Source organism: Arvicanthis niloticus, chromosome 13, assembly GCF_011762505.2.
Source record: "Arvicanthis niloticus isolate mArvNil1 chromosome 13, mArvNil1.pat.X, whole genome shotgun sequence".
NCBI lineage: Eukaryota > Metazoa > Chordata > Mammalia > Rodentia > Muridae > Arvicanthis > Arvicanthis niloticus.
In genome coordinates, this window is record NC_047670.1 from 73,105,334 (window position 1) to 73,118,313 (window position 12,980).

General features: G+C 53.7%; 1 protein-coding gene across 15 annotated transcripts in view; it reads right to left on the reverse strand.

The window, feature by feature from the left end:
• The window catches only part of Kmt2d (lysine methyltransferase 2D), a 39,562-nt gene that overhangs the window by 22,519 nt on the left and 4,063 nt on the right, over positions 1 to 12,980 (reverse strand). For 7 of the 15 annotated variants that reach the window (XM_076912052.1, XM_076912051.1, XM_076912050.1 and 4 more), the window contains 28 exons: positions 12,633 to 12,718; positions 12,340 to 12,463; positions 11,952 to 12,175; positions 11,737 to 11,846; positions 11,432 to 11,594; positions 10,862 to 11,027; positions 10,654 to 10,768; positions 10,371 to 10,528; positions 10,046 to 10,191; positions 8,482 to 9,909; positions 7,288 to 8,396; positions 6,746 to 6,862; positions 6,352 to 6,462; positions 5,285 to 5,389; positions 4,147 to 4,328; positions 3,799 to 3,963; positions 3,602 to 3,711; positions 3,462 to 3,509; positions 2,654 to 2,875; positions 2,316 to 2,435; positions 2,115 to 2,228; positions 1,769 to 1,899; positions 1,534 to 1,684; positions 1,300 to 1,365; positions 1,010 to 1,120; positions 678 to 815; positions 494 to 578; positions 28 to 269 (listed from right to left, as the gene is read on the reverse strand). In XM_076912052.1, coding sequence (XP_076768167.1) covers positions 28 to 269; positions 494 to 578; positions 678 to 815; positions 1,010 to 1,120; positions 1,300 to 1,365; positions 1,534 to 1,684; positions 1,769 to 1,899; positions 2,115 to 2,228; positions 2,316 to 2,435; positions 2,654 to 2,875; positions 3,462 to 3,509; positions 3,602 to 3,711; positions 3,799 to 3,963; positions 4,147 to 4,328; positions 5,285 to 5,389; positions 6,352 to 6,462; positions 6,746 to 6,862; positions 7,288 to 8,396; positions 8,482 to 9,909; positions 10,046 to 10,191; positions 10,371 to 10,528; positions 10,654 to 10,768; positions 10,862 to 11,027; positions 11,432 to 11,594; positions 11,737 to 11,846; positions 11,952 to 12,175; positions 12,340 to 12,463; positions 12,633 to 12,681 — 6,010 coding nt within the window. In that variant the 5' untranslated portion in view covers positions 12,682 to 12,718. The remainder of the gene's footprint in view (positions 1 to 27; positions 270 to 493; positions 579 to 677; positions 816 to 1,009; positions 1,121 to 1,299; positions 1,366 to 1,533; positions 1,685 to 1,768; positions 1,900 to 2,114; positions 2,229 to 2,315; positions 2,436 to 2,653; positions 2,876 to 3,461; positions 3,510 to 3,601; positions 3,712 to 3,798; positions 3,964 to 4,146; positions 4,329 to 5,284; positions 5,390 to 6,351; positions 6,463 to 6,745; positions 6,863 to 7,287; positions 8,397 to 8,481; positions 9,910 to 10,045; positions 10,192 to 10,370; positions 10,529 to 10,653; positions 10,769 to 10,861; positions 11,028 to 11,431; positions 11,595 to 11,736; positions 11,847 to 11,951; positions 12,176 to 12,339; positions 12,464 to 12,632; positions 12,719 to 12,980) is intronic. The other 8 variants (XM_076912056.1, XM_076912046.1, XM_076912042.1 and 5 more) reach the window with 7 other exon arrangements.

Below are 12,980 nucleotides of genomic sequence, written 5' to 3' on the forward strand. Positions count from 1 at the left end.
GTTTCCCTTGCCCTCACCCAGAGATACCTGGGTAGTCTTGCTTGAGATTAGGAAAGTTAATGTTGGCATAGAGTACAGGTGAAATAGTGGAGAGCTGGCCCAGTTCCTCATCTTTTTCCCAACGCTGTAGACTCCGCTGGTTATAGGACAGCCCGTCGCCCTCGCCCTCTGTGGTAGGCGTGGTCGGGGTAGAGGGTGTGGTGCCCCCTGAGCCTGTCCAAGGGCTGTCTGGCTCACCGGGTTCTGGGCTAAAGAAGCCCCCGCGCTCCCTGGGGCGCAGGGGCAGAGAGTCACATAGGGCAGGGATTTCAAGACTCACCCCAGACAAAGTGTGCAGGAAACCCAAGCCCCGGCTCTGGTCCCCTTAAGGAAGGCAGGGCAAACCAGAGAGTCATCTCTTTAGTGGCTCAAAGTCAAAGGAGGCAAGGCAGGCACCCACATGGAAGGAAAGGACAAAAGGGATCACCCAAGACAGTTAAGCACAGATACCAACCTAGAATCCAAGAAAGGGGACTGGCAGAGGCCTGGGTAGGAATCCATCGGGCTACTGGAGGGGAGACTGCCCAAAGCGAGTCCACCTGCAAGAACAACAGGATCAGAGCAGAGGAAGCCACTGACCTACTCAGGTAACAAGGCTGGCGACAACAGACTTGGAACCACCGCCCCTCCGTAAGTACCTTGGAGAAAGGGCCTCTGCAGTGGTGTACGGCTGCCTTCTAGGCCAGGAGTGCCACAACCCAAATGCTGTTCTCGTTCTGAGCCCAGGACATCCTTAAAAAGCTGCTGCAGGTCCTTGGACTCCATTTTGGGCAGTTCTGTGGGAGAATGACAAGGTACACACACTCTGAGCTGAGAAGAGAGGCTCACACAACACCACAGATCTACCTCCTTGGTCATGACCAAGGAGGGTAATCAGGACTCTCCCACCAGCAGTACAGATCTATTCCAGATGGGGCCTTCTTCTTTCATGGAGGACCCTTAAACACAGAAGACACCATGCAGGCCTCACCTTCTGTGGGAATCCTGTCTAAGTCAGAGCTAAGCACTCCTTCCCCTGGGGTGCCTGGCTTCTCAGGGTCACTGGGCACTGGGGATGTCTTTACACGCCCATCCTCAAGCCCTATAATACCAAAAGAAAGCTACTGTCAGCGGGATACAGACATGACACACCCCTCGGACCAATACAGACCACAAGAGACATGGAATGGGGTCCAGGACCCAACTCTGGCAGTGCTCAGGGGCAGAGGCAACTGATAACAAGCAAGACCAAGATGGGCCCAATCCCCCAGCTGCCCTCACCTGGTACATCAGCTGTGCCCTCAGGCCCATGGGACTCCTCGTCTGCAACATCTGGACCATCATCTCCTATGAGCAATAGCCCCACTCCAATCAGAGACTAGTGATGCCTGATGCCCAGAATGGCCCTTGGCCCACTCTTAGTTAATGCCCCACGCCACCCCCTCCTCCAGACACCTTTGCCAGCTACGAGGCAGAAGGTAGGCTGGCCACCCTAGAATACTTCATCTTACTAACCTTTGTGCAAGGCTGTCATAAGTTCCTTCCTATCTGAACCTCCATCCCCCCGGGGTTTTGAGGTTCCCAGCCCGAGGCCTGGCCGGCCCACCCCAACTGCAAACAGGGCCTTCCGACTCAGGTCCAGCAGTTCCTTTCCAAAGAAGGCTTCCTGCAGGAGGAGTCAAGAGTAATGATTTCTTTATGCTTGCAGACAAACAGTCCCTTCCCTCACCCCAGGGAGTCTGAAACCTACCTGCAGGTAAGCAGGGAACATGTCCTCCAGCTTGCTCTTTTTGCGCGCTCGTCGCTGTTGCTTCTTCTTTTCGTCCCCCTCAACAAGGCTCTGTTCCACAGAGCCCTCGGCAGGCAGGTCAGCAGGCATCACTACAGACAAAAGAGAAGGGCTCTGGCTTTCTGGAGACACCAGGCATGCTTCAACTCTGCTGGAAACTCTTTCTACCTATGTCTCCATTACCCACCAACTAGACCTCCATTTGCTTTCTCACTGTGAGTGCACATCCTGGCCTCCCTGGCACTGCCCACATGCTGTGACCCGACTGTGACCCCACCTTCCTCCCAGGCCCCACGGGAGCCCTCACCCGTCTCACCCTCGTCGGGCTGCCCATCCCCACTCAACACCTCCGCCTGTGCAGCAGGCCCCCTTTTCACACGGCTATGAGACTTGCGCTGTCGTACCATGAAACCACCAATGCCTGTGAGAAAGCAGAATTAAGAATGAGAAGCCACTAGAACCTGTGAGTTGCCCCTTACTGCCCCACAACCCCACTCCAGCGCCTCACCCGGCCGATAGGGTTTGCGCTTGCGCTTTTTGCTTTCCTCTGTCTCTTCTTTGCCAAGTTCTACATCAGGGCTGGCGGGGCCTTCTAGCTTAATTTCACACTCCATTTGCTCAACACCACCTGCACATAACAGAAGAAGACAGGCAGATCAGAGAAATGGACCCTTTTATCCTTGTCACACTGCAAGAGGGAACCCAGTAACCTGCCACAATGCCACCTGAGCAAGACGAAGTGCTAGCGGAAGACCAGTAGTGGCTCTGTAGCCCCTACCCAACATCCCAACTCATATGGGCTGTTTCTCCCGCTATCTGCCTTTCTCTAAGATTCCCCAGCCCAACCTTCACCCTTGAGCAGCTCGTCAGTGTCCAGGTCCCCATCCTTCTTGTCATCAGGGCCAAGGGCATCTGAGGGCTCAGAACCCTCCAGCCCTGCCTCGCCTGGGAGGCCTAGCCGTCCTCGCCGCTGGCGCCGCTTGTGCAGTGGTGACATGGTCAGGTTACGCAGCACCGCCATGCCAGTTTCTGTCAGCCACACACCCTCGAAGCGAAAGAACTGGGGCTCTGGACAACAGGGAAGAACATATGACCCCTGGACAGAGGCCCCAGGGAAACCAAAACTCCACATGTCAACCCATGTTCCCAACTGAGACACAAGCAGTAACAGACAAGTCCTGTTGGTTTCTAAGGGCTGAGACAGCAGGCCACTGAAGGCTCTACCAGTGACTGAGGGATCCTGAAATGAGTCTGCTGTTGCAGAAGCCTAGCTATGTCCAGCACCCATCGACTACAGGTTCATCACATGGATTCTCTAGCTGCCAAGAGACAGGAAGAACTGACTTGCTGAAGTCCGGCAGACTTCCTAAGAGCGGTGCCCACACTGTGGCAGAAAAGATGGCCTCGTCCCTTCTGTGAGAAGAAAGCTGTGCTCTCTTGAATGAGATTCTTGTAGTAAAGAAGCTGATTTGCCTGGTGAAAGGAACCATGTCCCTGGTGAAAGGAACCATGTCTGGGAACAGGAAAACCTTGGTTCTAATCATAACTTTGCCACTGACTTGGCCGTTTACCCTGAGTCTTAAGTTTGGAGGTTGGAGCAGGAGATGGTCTATGGTCTTAGCTGGTTTGGGTATTCAAAATGTCTGTGGCTTACCTGGCTCTTTTACCTTCATAGGTACCAACTCTGGTGGGGCAACAGGTACTGCAGGAAGGAGGACAAACCAATGGCAGCTTAGGACACTGTCTAAAGTAAGACACTCATGTCCTCTGTGCTTCCTCCAACCCGATACTCACCCACAGGCTTTACCACGTAGGGCTGGCAGGAGACACAGTCAAAGCCCTCATCGGCAGCCTGCTCCACTTCATCTTCTGTGAAGAGACTCTCACAGCCAGCATGCATCCACCTGGGGAGAAGGAAGACAGGGTGAGCACAGGCACAGCTGCTGACAGCAGCACATGGAGCTGACACGAGGACAAAGGGATGCCCTTACCGTTCACAGTGGCGACACTGGATTAGCAGGTCTTCCTCCACATAGGGAGCGTGACAAATAGGACAGGTCACCAGGCTGGCACATGGCCCGCAATGTGTGTAACTATTCTGCCATTCACAGTGGAAGCCAGGGGAGGCGGCCCCACACTGCATACACGACACACACCTAGTAGAAGCAGAAAGACCTTCAGCATCCAACCTAGGATCCCAGAGGCGTCCCCACTGAGAACAAGCCCAGCAGGCTGGTCTCTTTAATGAATGGTGTCATGCATTCAGTGTTGTTTCTGCTCTAACTGTGTCTCAGGCCCATTCAGCAGCTCCTGTCAGATCCCAGGCTGCGTCTCCTTACCACTTGCACTTCCAGCCACCCTTGGGCACGGTGAGCAGCGGGGGATCCAGGCAGTATGTGTGGTAGCTAATGTCACAGTCATCACAGAGCAGCAGGCGTGAAGGGTCGGAGGCCTGGCCGCATACCTCACACACAATACACTCCACACAACGCCAGCCCTTCAGCAGCATCACCCTGGTGATCTGGTCAGGAAAAGGAGACCCTCAGCTATCTGTCAGACAGTGACATGTAGAGCTTCTATGGCTAGGCAGACGTCTGAGCACAGAGGGGTTTGTACCAAAAAAGTGCCTCTCCAGAGGCTTCCAGAAGCTGTGCTGAACAGAGAACCTCCAAGCACAGCCCCACTGAGTGAACAGCACATGTCATTAAGAGGCACCAAACTGATGACAGAACAAGGTTTATTTCCCTCAATTTTTCCTCACTTTTTAGAACCTGTTACTAAAACAAGCTAATAAATATTACTAGTGCATCAATTAATAAATTGATGGTTTTTAGAGAAACCCAGAGGACTGATTATACCTTAGGTAAAGACAATGCCATCATCTGCCCAGGCGGAGCTCCAGTTCTGACTCTCTGATCTACTTCCACGCTGTACCATAGTTTGGTTTCATTATCTGTTTAGTTTGTTTGAGACAGAGCCTCCCTGTGTAGCTCTGCCTGACTTGGAGCTCACTCTGTAGACCAGGCTGACCTCAAACTCACAAAGATCTACCTGACTCTGCCTGGGATTAAAGGTGCATGCCACCACTCCTGGCCATAGAGCGTGGCTTCTACTAGTACATCGTTCTGCGTTTACACTGCAAGTTTGGCCTATGGAAAGAAACTACAATGTCTGCTATAAATTCCAAAGCACCTTTCCCTGAGTTTGACAGGACTGACAACTGATCAAAGACTTCTGAGAGCCACTTTAAGGAACGGAATGTCAGGCTGTGAGATGGCCACCAAGCCTGGTGACCTGAGCGTAATTCCTGGAATCTACATAGTGGAAGGAGAGGGATGATCCCACAAGTTGTCCTCTGACCTCAACAATTATACACCAGACCAATGTAGTAAAATAATAAAAATAAACAGTGTGGGGGGACTAGAGTAATGGAGAAATGACTCTACCCACCACCCACACATTCCAGGCCAAGCTCACCTTGCTGTTGACACAGTACGGGTGATAGCACTGAGAACACTGAGAACAGGCCAAGAGGTGGCCCTCGGCACCCCGGCCAAAGCTGCCACACACCACACACATGTCCTGCAGAGGAAAAAAAGACACAATGTGCAAACATGCCTCTGCCTCTCTCTCTTCTGTCTGTGTCTCCATCCGTTTGTCTGTCTTGGGGTGGAGGTGACGACAGTGTACGGAGAGAGTCAAAGGTCTTCCTCTATTATATTCCACCCCTTTTTTTTTTGAGGCACAGTCTCTCACTGAACCCAAAGTTCACAATTCCAACTAAGCTGGTTGGCCAACAAGCTCCTGGGACGGACCTGTCCCCTCCCCAACACAGGTACAGGCGTGTGTGGCCATAGCCAACTTTTAAATAGGTCCTAGGGGTTTGAACTCAGGTCCTCTTGCTTGCAGAGCAACCATTACTCCACAGCCATCTATCCAGCCCTGCAGATGTGTTTGTTGTCCCTAGTCCCAGGCAAAGACCAGGGAATTAATCATAAGCCCATCCCACAGTATTAAGATAGTCACTAGGTCAACAGGGGTCCCTTGCATCTCTCTCCGAATTAAGAGAAGCTGGGCTCCCTAGGAAACCTTCCTGGTCTGAGTAACTAGAGATGGAGCCTAGCATCAGTTTAAGTTGTTACAGGAAGACCAGCTAGGGTACACTTGTCCAGTAAGAGCTGTATGTGACAACAAAGAAAGTAGGCTCAAGATTATCTGGGGGCAACTATATGGGCTCCCTGGACTATGATGGACACAGGATCCCTGGGCTATGACGGACATTGGCTCCTGGGCTACATTTCTGCCCTTTTCACCACACAGCCATCACAATCCATCACCTCATTAGCTAGCTATCTCAACAAGCAAACTGGGTCCCTGATTTATCCCATCTACCTTCTCTGCAAAGTAAGCTCATGAGTGTGCGAGCACGCGCGCGTGCACACACACACACACACACACACACACACACACGAGGGGGAGCAAGAGTGCTCTCAGCATGCCTTCTCTCACTGCTAAAGCTGGGCCATCCCAGCTCTATACAGTACCTGCATTAGAACAAATTTGTCTGTGTTAGAGAAGAGAACCACAGTATTTTGCATGGTGTCGTCGTCTTCCTCCTCCTCCTCCTTGCTAGGAGAACTATCAATATCAGCCACCTTTAATAAGCAGAAAGTTGTAGGAAGTAAAGAAAAGTCTGCCTCAGCTAAGTTGCCCTCTTTTCCCACACTCAGAAGAGGTGTGACTGCTTGGCTAAGCTGCAGGCCTAAGCTGCACAGCACTCAGATCCCCCTGCTGGGGCCCAACGGCAGAGGTTTCAAGAATCCTCAGAAGCAAGTTGTCAGGCCCTTGCTAGCAAGCTACAGCCTAACAGGGTTCTACGTGTGCTTAACCTTTACGGAGCATGTGAGGCATGCCTGGGGGTGCAAAGCCTGTCCTTACTACCAGTGTCTCAATGGAAGAAGTGGTTGACTTCAGCCGAGCCCGTCCTCTCCCTCGTCCTCCGTGTGCTGCTCCTCCACGAGGCCGGCGTCGCCCTGGGAAACTGCTGCTCCGACCCTAAGTGAAGGAAGAGGCTGTTACAGGACTGGGGGGAAAGACAACAAATGAAGAGCCTAACAGCTTTTTAAAAACGGCCCAGGTGTCCCACTCAGAGAACAGAAAAGAAGTCAAGTTTCCAAGTATTGACAAGTACTAAGTGAGTAATGACCAAACCAACCTCGCCTTCCAAGAACGGCCACCACAGGAAGACAAAGGCAACAAGAAATAACTTCAGAGTACCAAGTTTTTGGTTGTAATTGTACTTCTGAGTGACCGTGAACCTGGGTAAATCATTTACTGCTCTATGCATAGTGGTCAGCAAGGCAGAGCTGGACTAAAGGATCTATAGCTTAGACTGCACAAAGTCAAGTACAAAGGTAGCACGGGCTGTGACAGATGGCAGCTCGAGTTTGAGCACATTCAGGGCCACGAGAGCCTCTTACCTGTTTGATTCGGGACCTGGCAGGCGAACTGCGCCGCCGCCCTTTGTCCCCCTCAGCTTTGCCTCCACTGGTTGCTGTGCCAGTGTCACACAGCAGGGAGTCATCAGTCTCTGGCAGCGAGTCAGTGCAGAGGCGCAGGGAGCCCTCATCTCGAGCTGGACTAACATCCGTAGATACTCCCAGCTCCATGGACAGGGAGCCACCCCCCTCAGGGTCAGGTGAACCCAGCAGGGGCTCTGAACCAGGGAAACTGGCACTGGCATCACCCTGGCTCAGATTAGAGATCTCATTGACAATATCAGATTTGATGAGAGTGGGGGGCATGGCGGCCATTGGTGCACCAGGCTCCTCCTGCTCTTCACAGGGTGAGCCCTGCCCTGCCTGCTTGCATTCTGGGCCATAGACCTCCATAGGGGTCACAGGGATCAGCTCCTCGGGGTCCAGGAGCACAGGAGAACCTTTAAGTTCACTAGCCAAACTGCCAGAGATCTGTCCAGTCCGTGACTGTGAAGGATTAGCATCAGTCCCATCTAGAGGGGCTGTGTCTTCTCCCAAGCCAGAGAAGTCATCCAGGGCTGGGGCAGGGCTGGGGGCAGGGCAAGAAAGGTCCCCCATAGGGGATGGCAGAGGACTGGTGGCCCTGGGTTCCAAGGCTGGGCACTCAGGTTCTGAACCTTTTTCAGTGTCCATCTCCTGCAGCTCAGCTTCATCAGAGACATCCACTGCCTTCTGCACAGGACTCAGTGGGGAGGGAACAGCGAGCGGCAGAGCAGGAGGTGAGCAGTGGGAAGGAGGAGGGGTTGGAGGAGGTAAGGAGTGCTGAAGGAGCGGAGAGCAGGGCGGAGGGAGGGGCTCCATCAGGATCGGAGAAGCAGGTCCCATAGGGGAGCCTGGAGATGGGGGGAGAATCATTGGGGGTACAGGCTCAGGGTCAGTGCAGTTGGCTTCCGGTGGAGGGCTGATAGGTGTCTCGAGGATGGGGGCAGCCAATGGTGACTCGGGGTCACTGTCCCCTTTGGCACCAAAGGGGTACTCTAACTCCCCCAAAGGAGACAAGGCTGGAGGGGCTGCAGCTGGGATAATGGGTGAGAGCGGAGGAGGAAGAGGATCTGGGGGAGAAAAGAAAAAGAGGCTCTTAGATTAGACATGCCATAAAGTGTTAAGACTGGCCCCAGAGTAATGGGACTTTAATACCTGGTGGCATCAGCTGAGGTGACAAGACTGGCTCCGACAGGGACAAGGGCAGTTCCTCAGGAAGTGGGGACAGAGGTGGTTCCCCAGGCTCAGACAGGGCTGGCTCTCCAAGCATGGGGGATAAAGGTGGTTCCCCACATGGGGGAAACAAGGACAGCTCCTTAGGTGCAGGGCACTGGCTTGGTTCCTCAGGAGGCTCAGGCGGAGGAGATTGATGTAGCTCCTCGGGCATGGGGGACAGGCATGGCTCCTCAGGCATGGGGGACAGGCAGGGCTCCTCAGATTGGGGAGACAGGTGCATCTGCTTAGGCTGAGGGGACAGGAGTGGTTCCTCAGGCGGAGGGGACAGGGGTGGTTCCCGAGGCACAGGGGACAAGCGTAGCTCCTCAGGCTGAGAAGATGGGTGTGGCTCTGCAAGCACAGGGGACAGGCATGGCTCCTCAGACTGTGGGGACAGCAGTAGCTCCCCAGGCTGGGGACAGAGTCGAGGCTCTTCAGGCTTAGGAGACAGGTACGGTTCCTCAGGCTGAGGGCAGAGTCTCAGCTCCTCAGGCAGTGGCGACAAGGGTGACTCTTCCATCGGAAGGGACATGAGTGAGTCCTCAGGTGGAGGTGAAGCAGGTGAGTCTTCACGGGGAGGGGATAGTCGAGAAGCTTCAGGTGGAGGTGAGGCGGGAGAGTCCTCAGGTGGTGGGGACACTCGGGAAGCTTCAGGTGGAGGTGAAGTGGGAGAGTCTTCGGGTGGTGGGGACAGGGGAGATTCCTCAGGTGGTGGGGAGAGTCGTGATACCTCAGGCAGAGGCGACAGATGTGACAGGACAGGCATGGGCAAGAAGCGTGATACCTCAGGTGGGGGGGACATAGGGGAGTCTTCAGGTGGGGGAGACATGGGGGAGTCCTCAGGGGGTGGGGACAGCCGTGATGCCTCTGGAGGTGGGGACAGAGGAGAGTCCTCAGGTGGAGGAGATAGGGGAGACTCTTCAAATGGTGGAAAAAGACGAGATGCCTCAGGTGGAGGGGACATAGGTGACTCTTCTGGTGGAGGGGACATGGGCGACTCTTCTGGTGGAGGAGATAGGCGAGACGCTTCAGGTGGCGGAGAAGAGGGCAATTCCTCTGGTGGGGGGGAGAGAGGAGACTCCTCAAATGGTGGAGATAGGGGTGAGGCTTCAGGCGGTGGAGACAGGGGTGTGTCTAGTGCAGGACATGGGGGAGACCCCTCCAGTGGAGAAAAAGGTGATGACTCAGGTGGTGGAGAAAGGGGTGACTCTTCAGTTGGTGGGGACAGGCGAGAGGCCTCAGGTGGTGGAGATGTGGGTGATTCTTCAGGTGGTGGAGACAGAGGTGACTCCTCAGGCGGGGGCAGCAGTGGCATCTCCTCATTTAGGGGAGCCTCCAACTGGCCTTCAAGTTGGGTCCCTGCTCTCCCTGTAGACACAACATATCATCTTCCTACCTAGTTCAGATCTAACTCCATAAAAAGTGCAGGGTCTGAGGTAAAGCAAAAAGTATCTCTTGCCACAGAACAAAGGATTAATTTCAGGGATCTTTAAGCCCTACTCACCTAGTGGTTTGGCTTCACATTGCAGGGGCCCCGGTTCCTTGGGTTGCATAGAGGTCACGTGCCCCCCCTTTGGCTGCCCTTGGCATGCGACGTACAGAGCATCAGGCGCATCAGTGGGGATCTCACCAGGCTCTGGGGGTGAAAACCTGCAGAGGATACAGGGGAGCAGGCACTGTGGCTCTCTGCAGCTAACAACTCCTAAAGAGCCTACTGGGACGAGGCGTCAATGAGGTGGGCTGCACTGCTGACTGACCACTGTTCAACATGGTCCCTCCAGTCTCGCCCCTCCCGATGCCCCGTCCCAATCTCAGTCGACACTACTTACCTGCTACAGACAGCTGGGTGCTGTTCAGCAACAGAAATGACAGGCTGGCTTCCCTGGGCTTTATGACAGCGGTGACAGAGTGAATAGTTCTCAAACCACTCAGAGTTGGGATTCAATTCTGCTGAGCCGGCCCCACAGGCCCGACATATCCGGCATGTCTAGGGAAGGAGAGGGCAAGACAGGCACTAGTCAAACCACAGCTGGAGACAGAGGCAGGCATGTGATTCATAAGCTCAAGACAACTGAGGAGATGCTGATGGAGGTGGCATCAGAAGACACTCACTTTGCATTTCCATGAGTGAGCAGGCAGGTCCTCAATGGGGGGTTTTAAGCAGAAGGTATGATATCCTTTGTCACACGTCTCACAGACCAACATTTTAGAATCATTCCCAGGTTTCCTAAAGGGCAGAGGACACACTGTAGGATCCTTCCTAGCCTCATTTTCTGCCCAAACTTTGCAAATGGCTACACTTCATCCCTCACACTCTTACCTGCAGGCTTGGCACACTTTGCACTCAGGGCACTGCCAACCGGCACGCTTGCGGGCAGTCAGAGCAGTGTCCAGACAGGCTCCATGATAGTGATGCCCACAGCTGGTACAGAAGAACAAGTCACACAGCTCCCCTGGCCCCTCACATACTGCACAGCGAGCCTCCTCTGCAGGAAGAAGGGAAACAAAGTGCAGGTCAGCTGTGGAGAGCTCATACTACTGAACACAGTGATGCAGAGCTAACAGATATACTATTCTAGGCTCTGCAGATACCAGAGTATCTGCATACAGGCAGAGTATCCGTGTACAGGCAGAGTATCTGCGTACAGGCACAGTATCTGCATACAGGCAGAGTATCCGTGTACAGGCAGAGTATCTGCGTACAGGCACAGTATCTGCATACAGGCAGAGTATCCGTGTACAGGCAGAGTATCTGCGTACAGGCACACACAAGCAGAGGCCCTGTTCTCACAAAGTTCGCACCTATTTGACTGGAACAGAATGACTGTAATTTTAGACTGCAGAGTACCAAAATCAAAGGCACACTTGGCCCCTCATTTTCTCTTCTCACCCAAATGTGCAGCTCCATCACTGTGCTCTGGGCAGAACAGCTGCAGTGTTGTCATGGATAAGAAGGAACCACTGGCAGTCGCACAGGGAAAGTGGTAAAGCCGTGAACATCCAGGTGAGCGGCAGGGAACGGAGGCACCAAACCTGGTGCAGTGGGAGCAGCGCTGCAAGGATGGGTGGAGCCTCAGAGCTGGCCAGCTCTCTCCACAAAGGTTAGCCCGTCCCCAGTCCTGCCCACTCTGCTTTGACTCCCAGAAGCCCACCAGCCCTACCTTCACCTATGCGATCATCTGATCTTAACCCTACCTGTGAGATCCCTGAGAAGATGGCCTTGTCCACACCACATAGTTCTGGGCCGTCCTGCCCCCACACACCTGCTGACCATGCTGCACACCAGTGATGTGCCCAGCAGTGCCCTTGATAGATGAGATGAGGTAAACAGAGAGGAACAGGTTAATGCTGTATGACCAGTAAGTAGCTCAGGACAGCCCAGACTCTACCCCGCTTCCAAACCAACTTACCTCCAGGCTCTCCTAGGTGGGCAGGCGTAAGACCCTCAGGGAAACCAATTTGTGATGGGTCCTCATTGGGCAGCACTGCCTCACAGGGACCTGAGCTTCCCCCAGAGGATACCACCGGAAACCCGGGCCAGTCAGATGGCAATTCAAAGCGCTGCAGCTCCCTCTGCCCATGCAGACTGGGCTCCCCACAGTTACATAGAGCACAACGCCGAGCTGGACCCCTACTGTGGAGACACAGGCATCAGTACCATGGCGGCCAGCACCCCCACCCTCATAACCCTGCGATTTGGCATACCCGTGTATCTTACTCACGCCTCTGAAAAGCCCTCACCTCTCCAATCAAATCCCCATATGCCAATAAAGCCATGTTTTTCCACAAACAAGTTACCTGCAGTCATGAGGCTTCTGAAGCCTGAAACTCCCGGAACTGGGTACAGAGACCTCCCCGATACACAGGATGGGAAGGTCTGGCTCAGAGGCACCTGGCTTCTCAGGGGCTGCAAGTCCATCAGCTGAATGAACAGACAGGAGATGGCATTTAAACTTTTGTCTCCAAGAACAAAGTTCTTCAATTACCTGTGTATTGCAGACCGAGCCAGGACTTGTGCCAGGACCAGAAATAAAGGGCTACCCCTGAGGAGCCAAAAGCTGTCAGCAAACTGGGAAATATGTTCCACTCACCTGCCGGGTCTGAATCTTTATCTTCAGCAGGCAGCTTCTGGCTGTCCATCCCTCTCTCCGACTGGGCAGGGCCCTCTCGGGGAGACCTGTTGGTGCCAAAAGATACCTGTGTGCCCACAAAGCTTCCCCAGTGAGCCCTTTTCCCATTATAAGAAGTCAGTTAATGGTAAGCAGACCCTTTAGACATCAGAGACAAACCTTGTCTACAAATCTCTGTCGTAGTGACTAGGGAATTAATTTTCTGACTCTTACCCTACTACCCACTTCTCCAAACTCACGCCTCCTTCTCTCATCCTGGATTCTCAGGTATCTATTCCATTTTCTCACGTCCACCTTCCTCAGTCACAG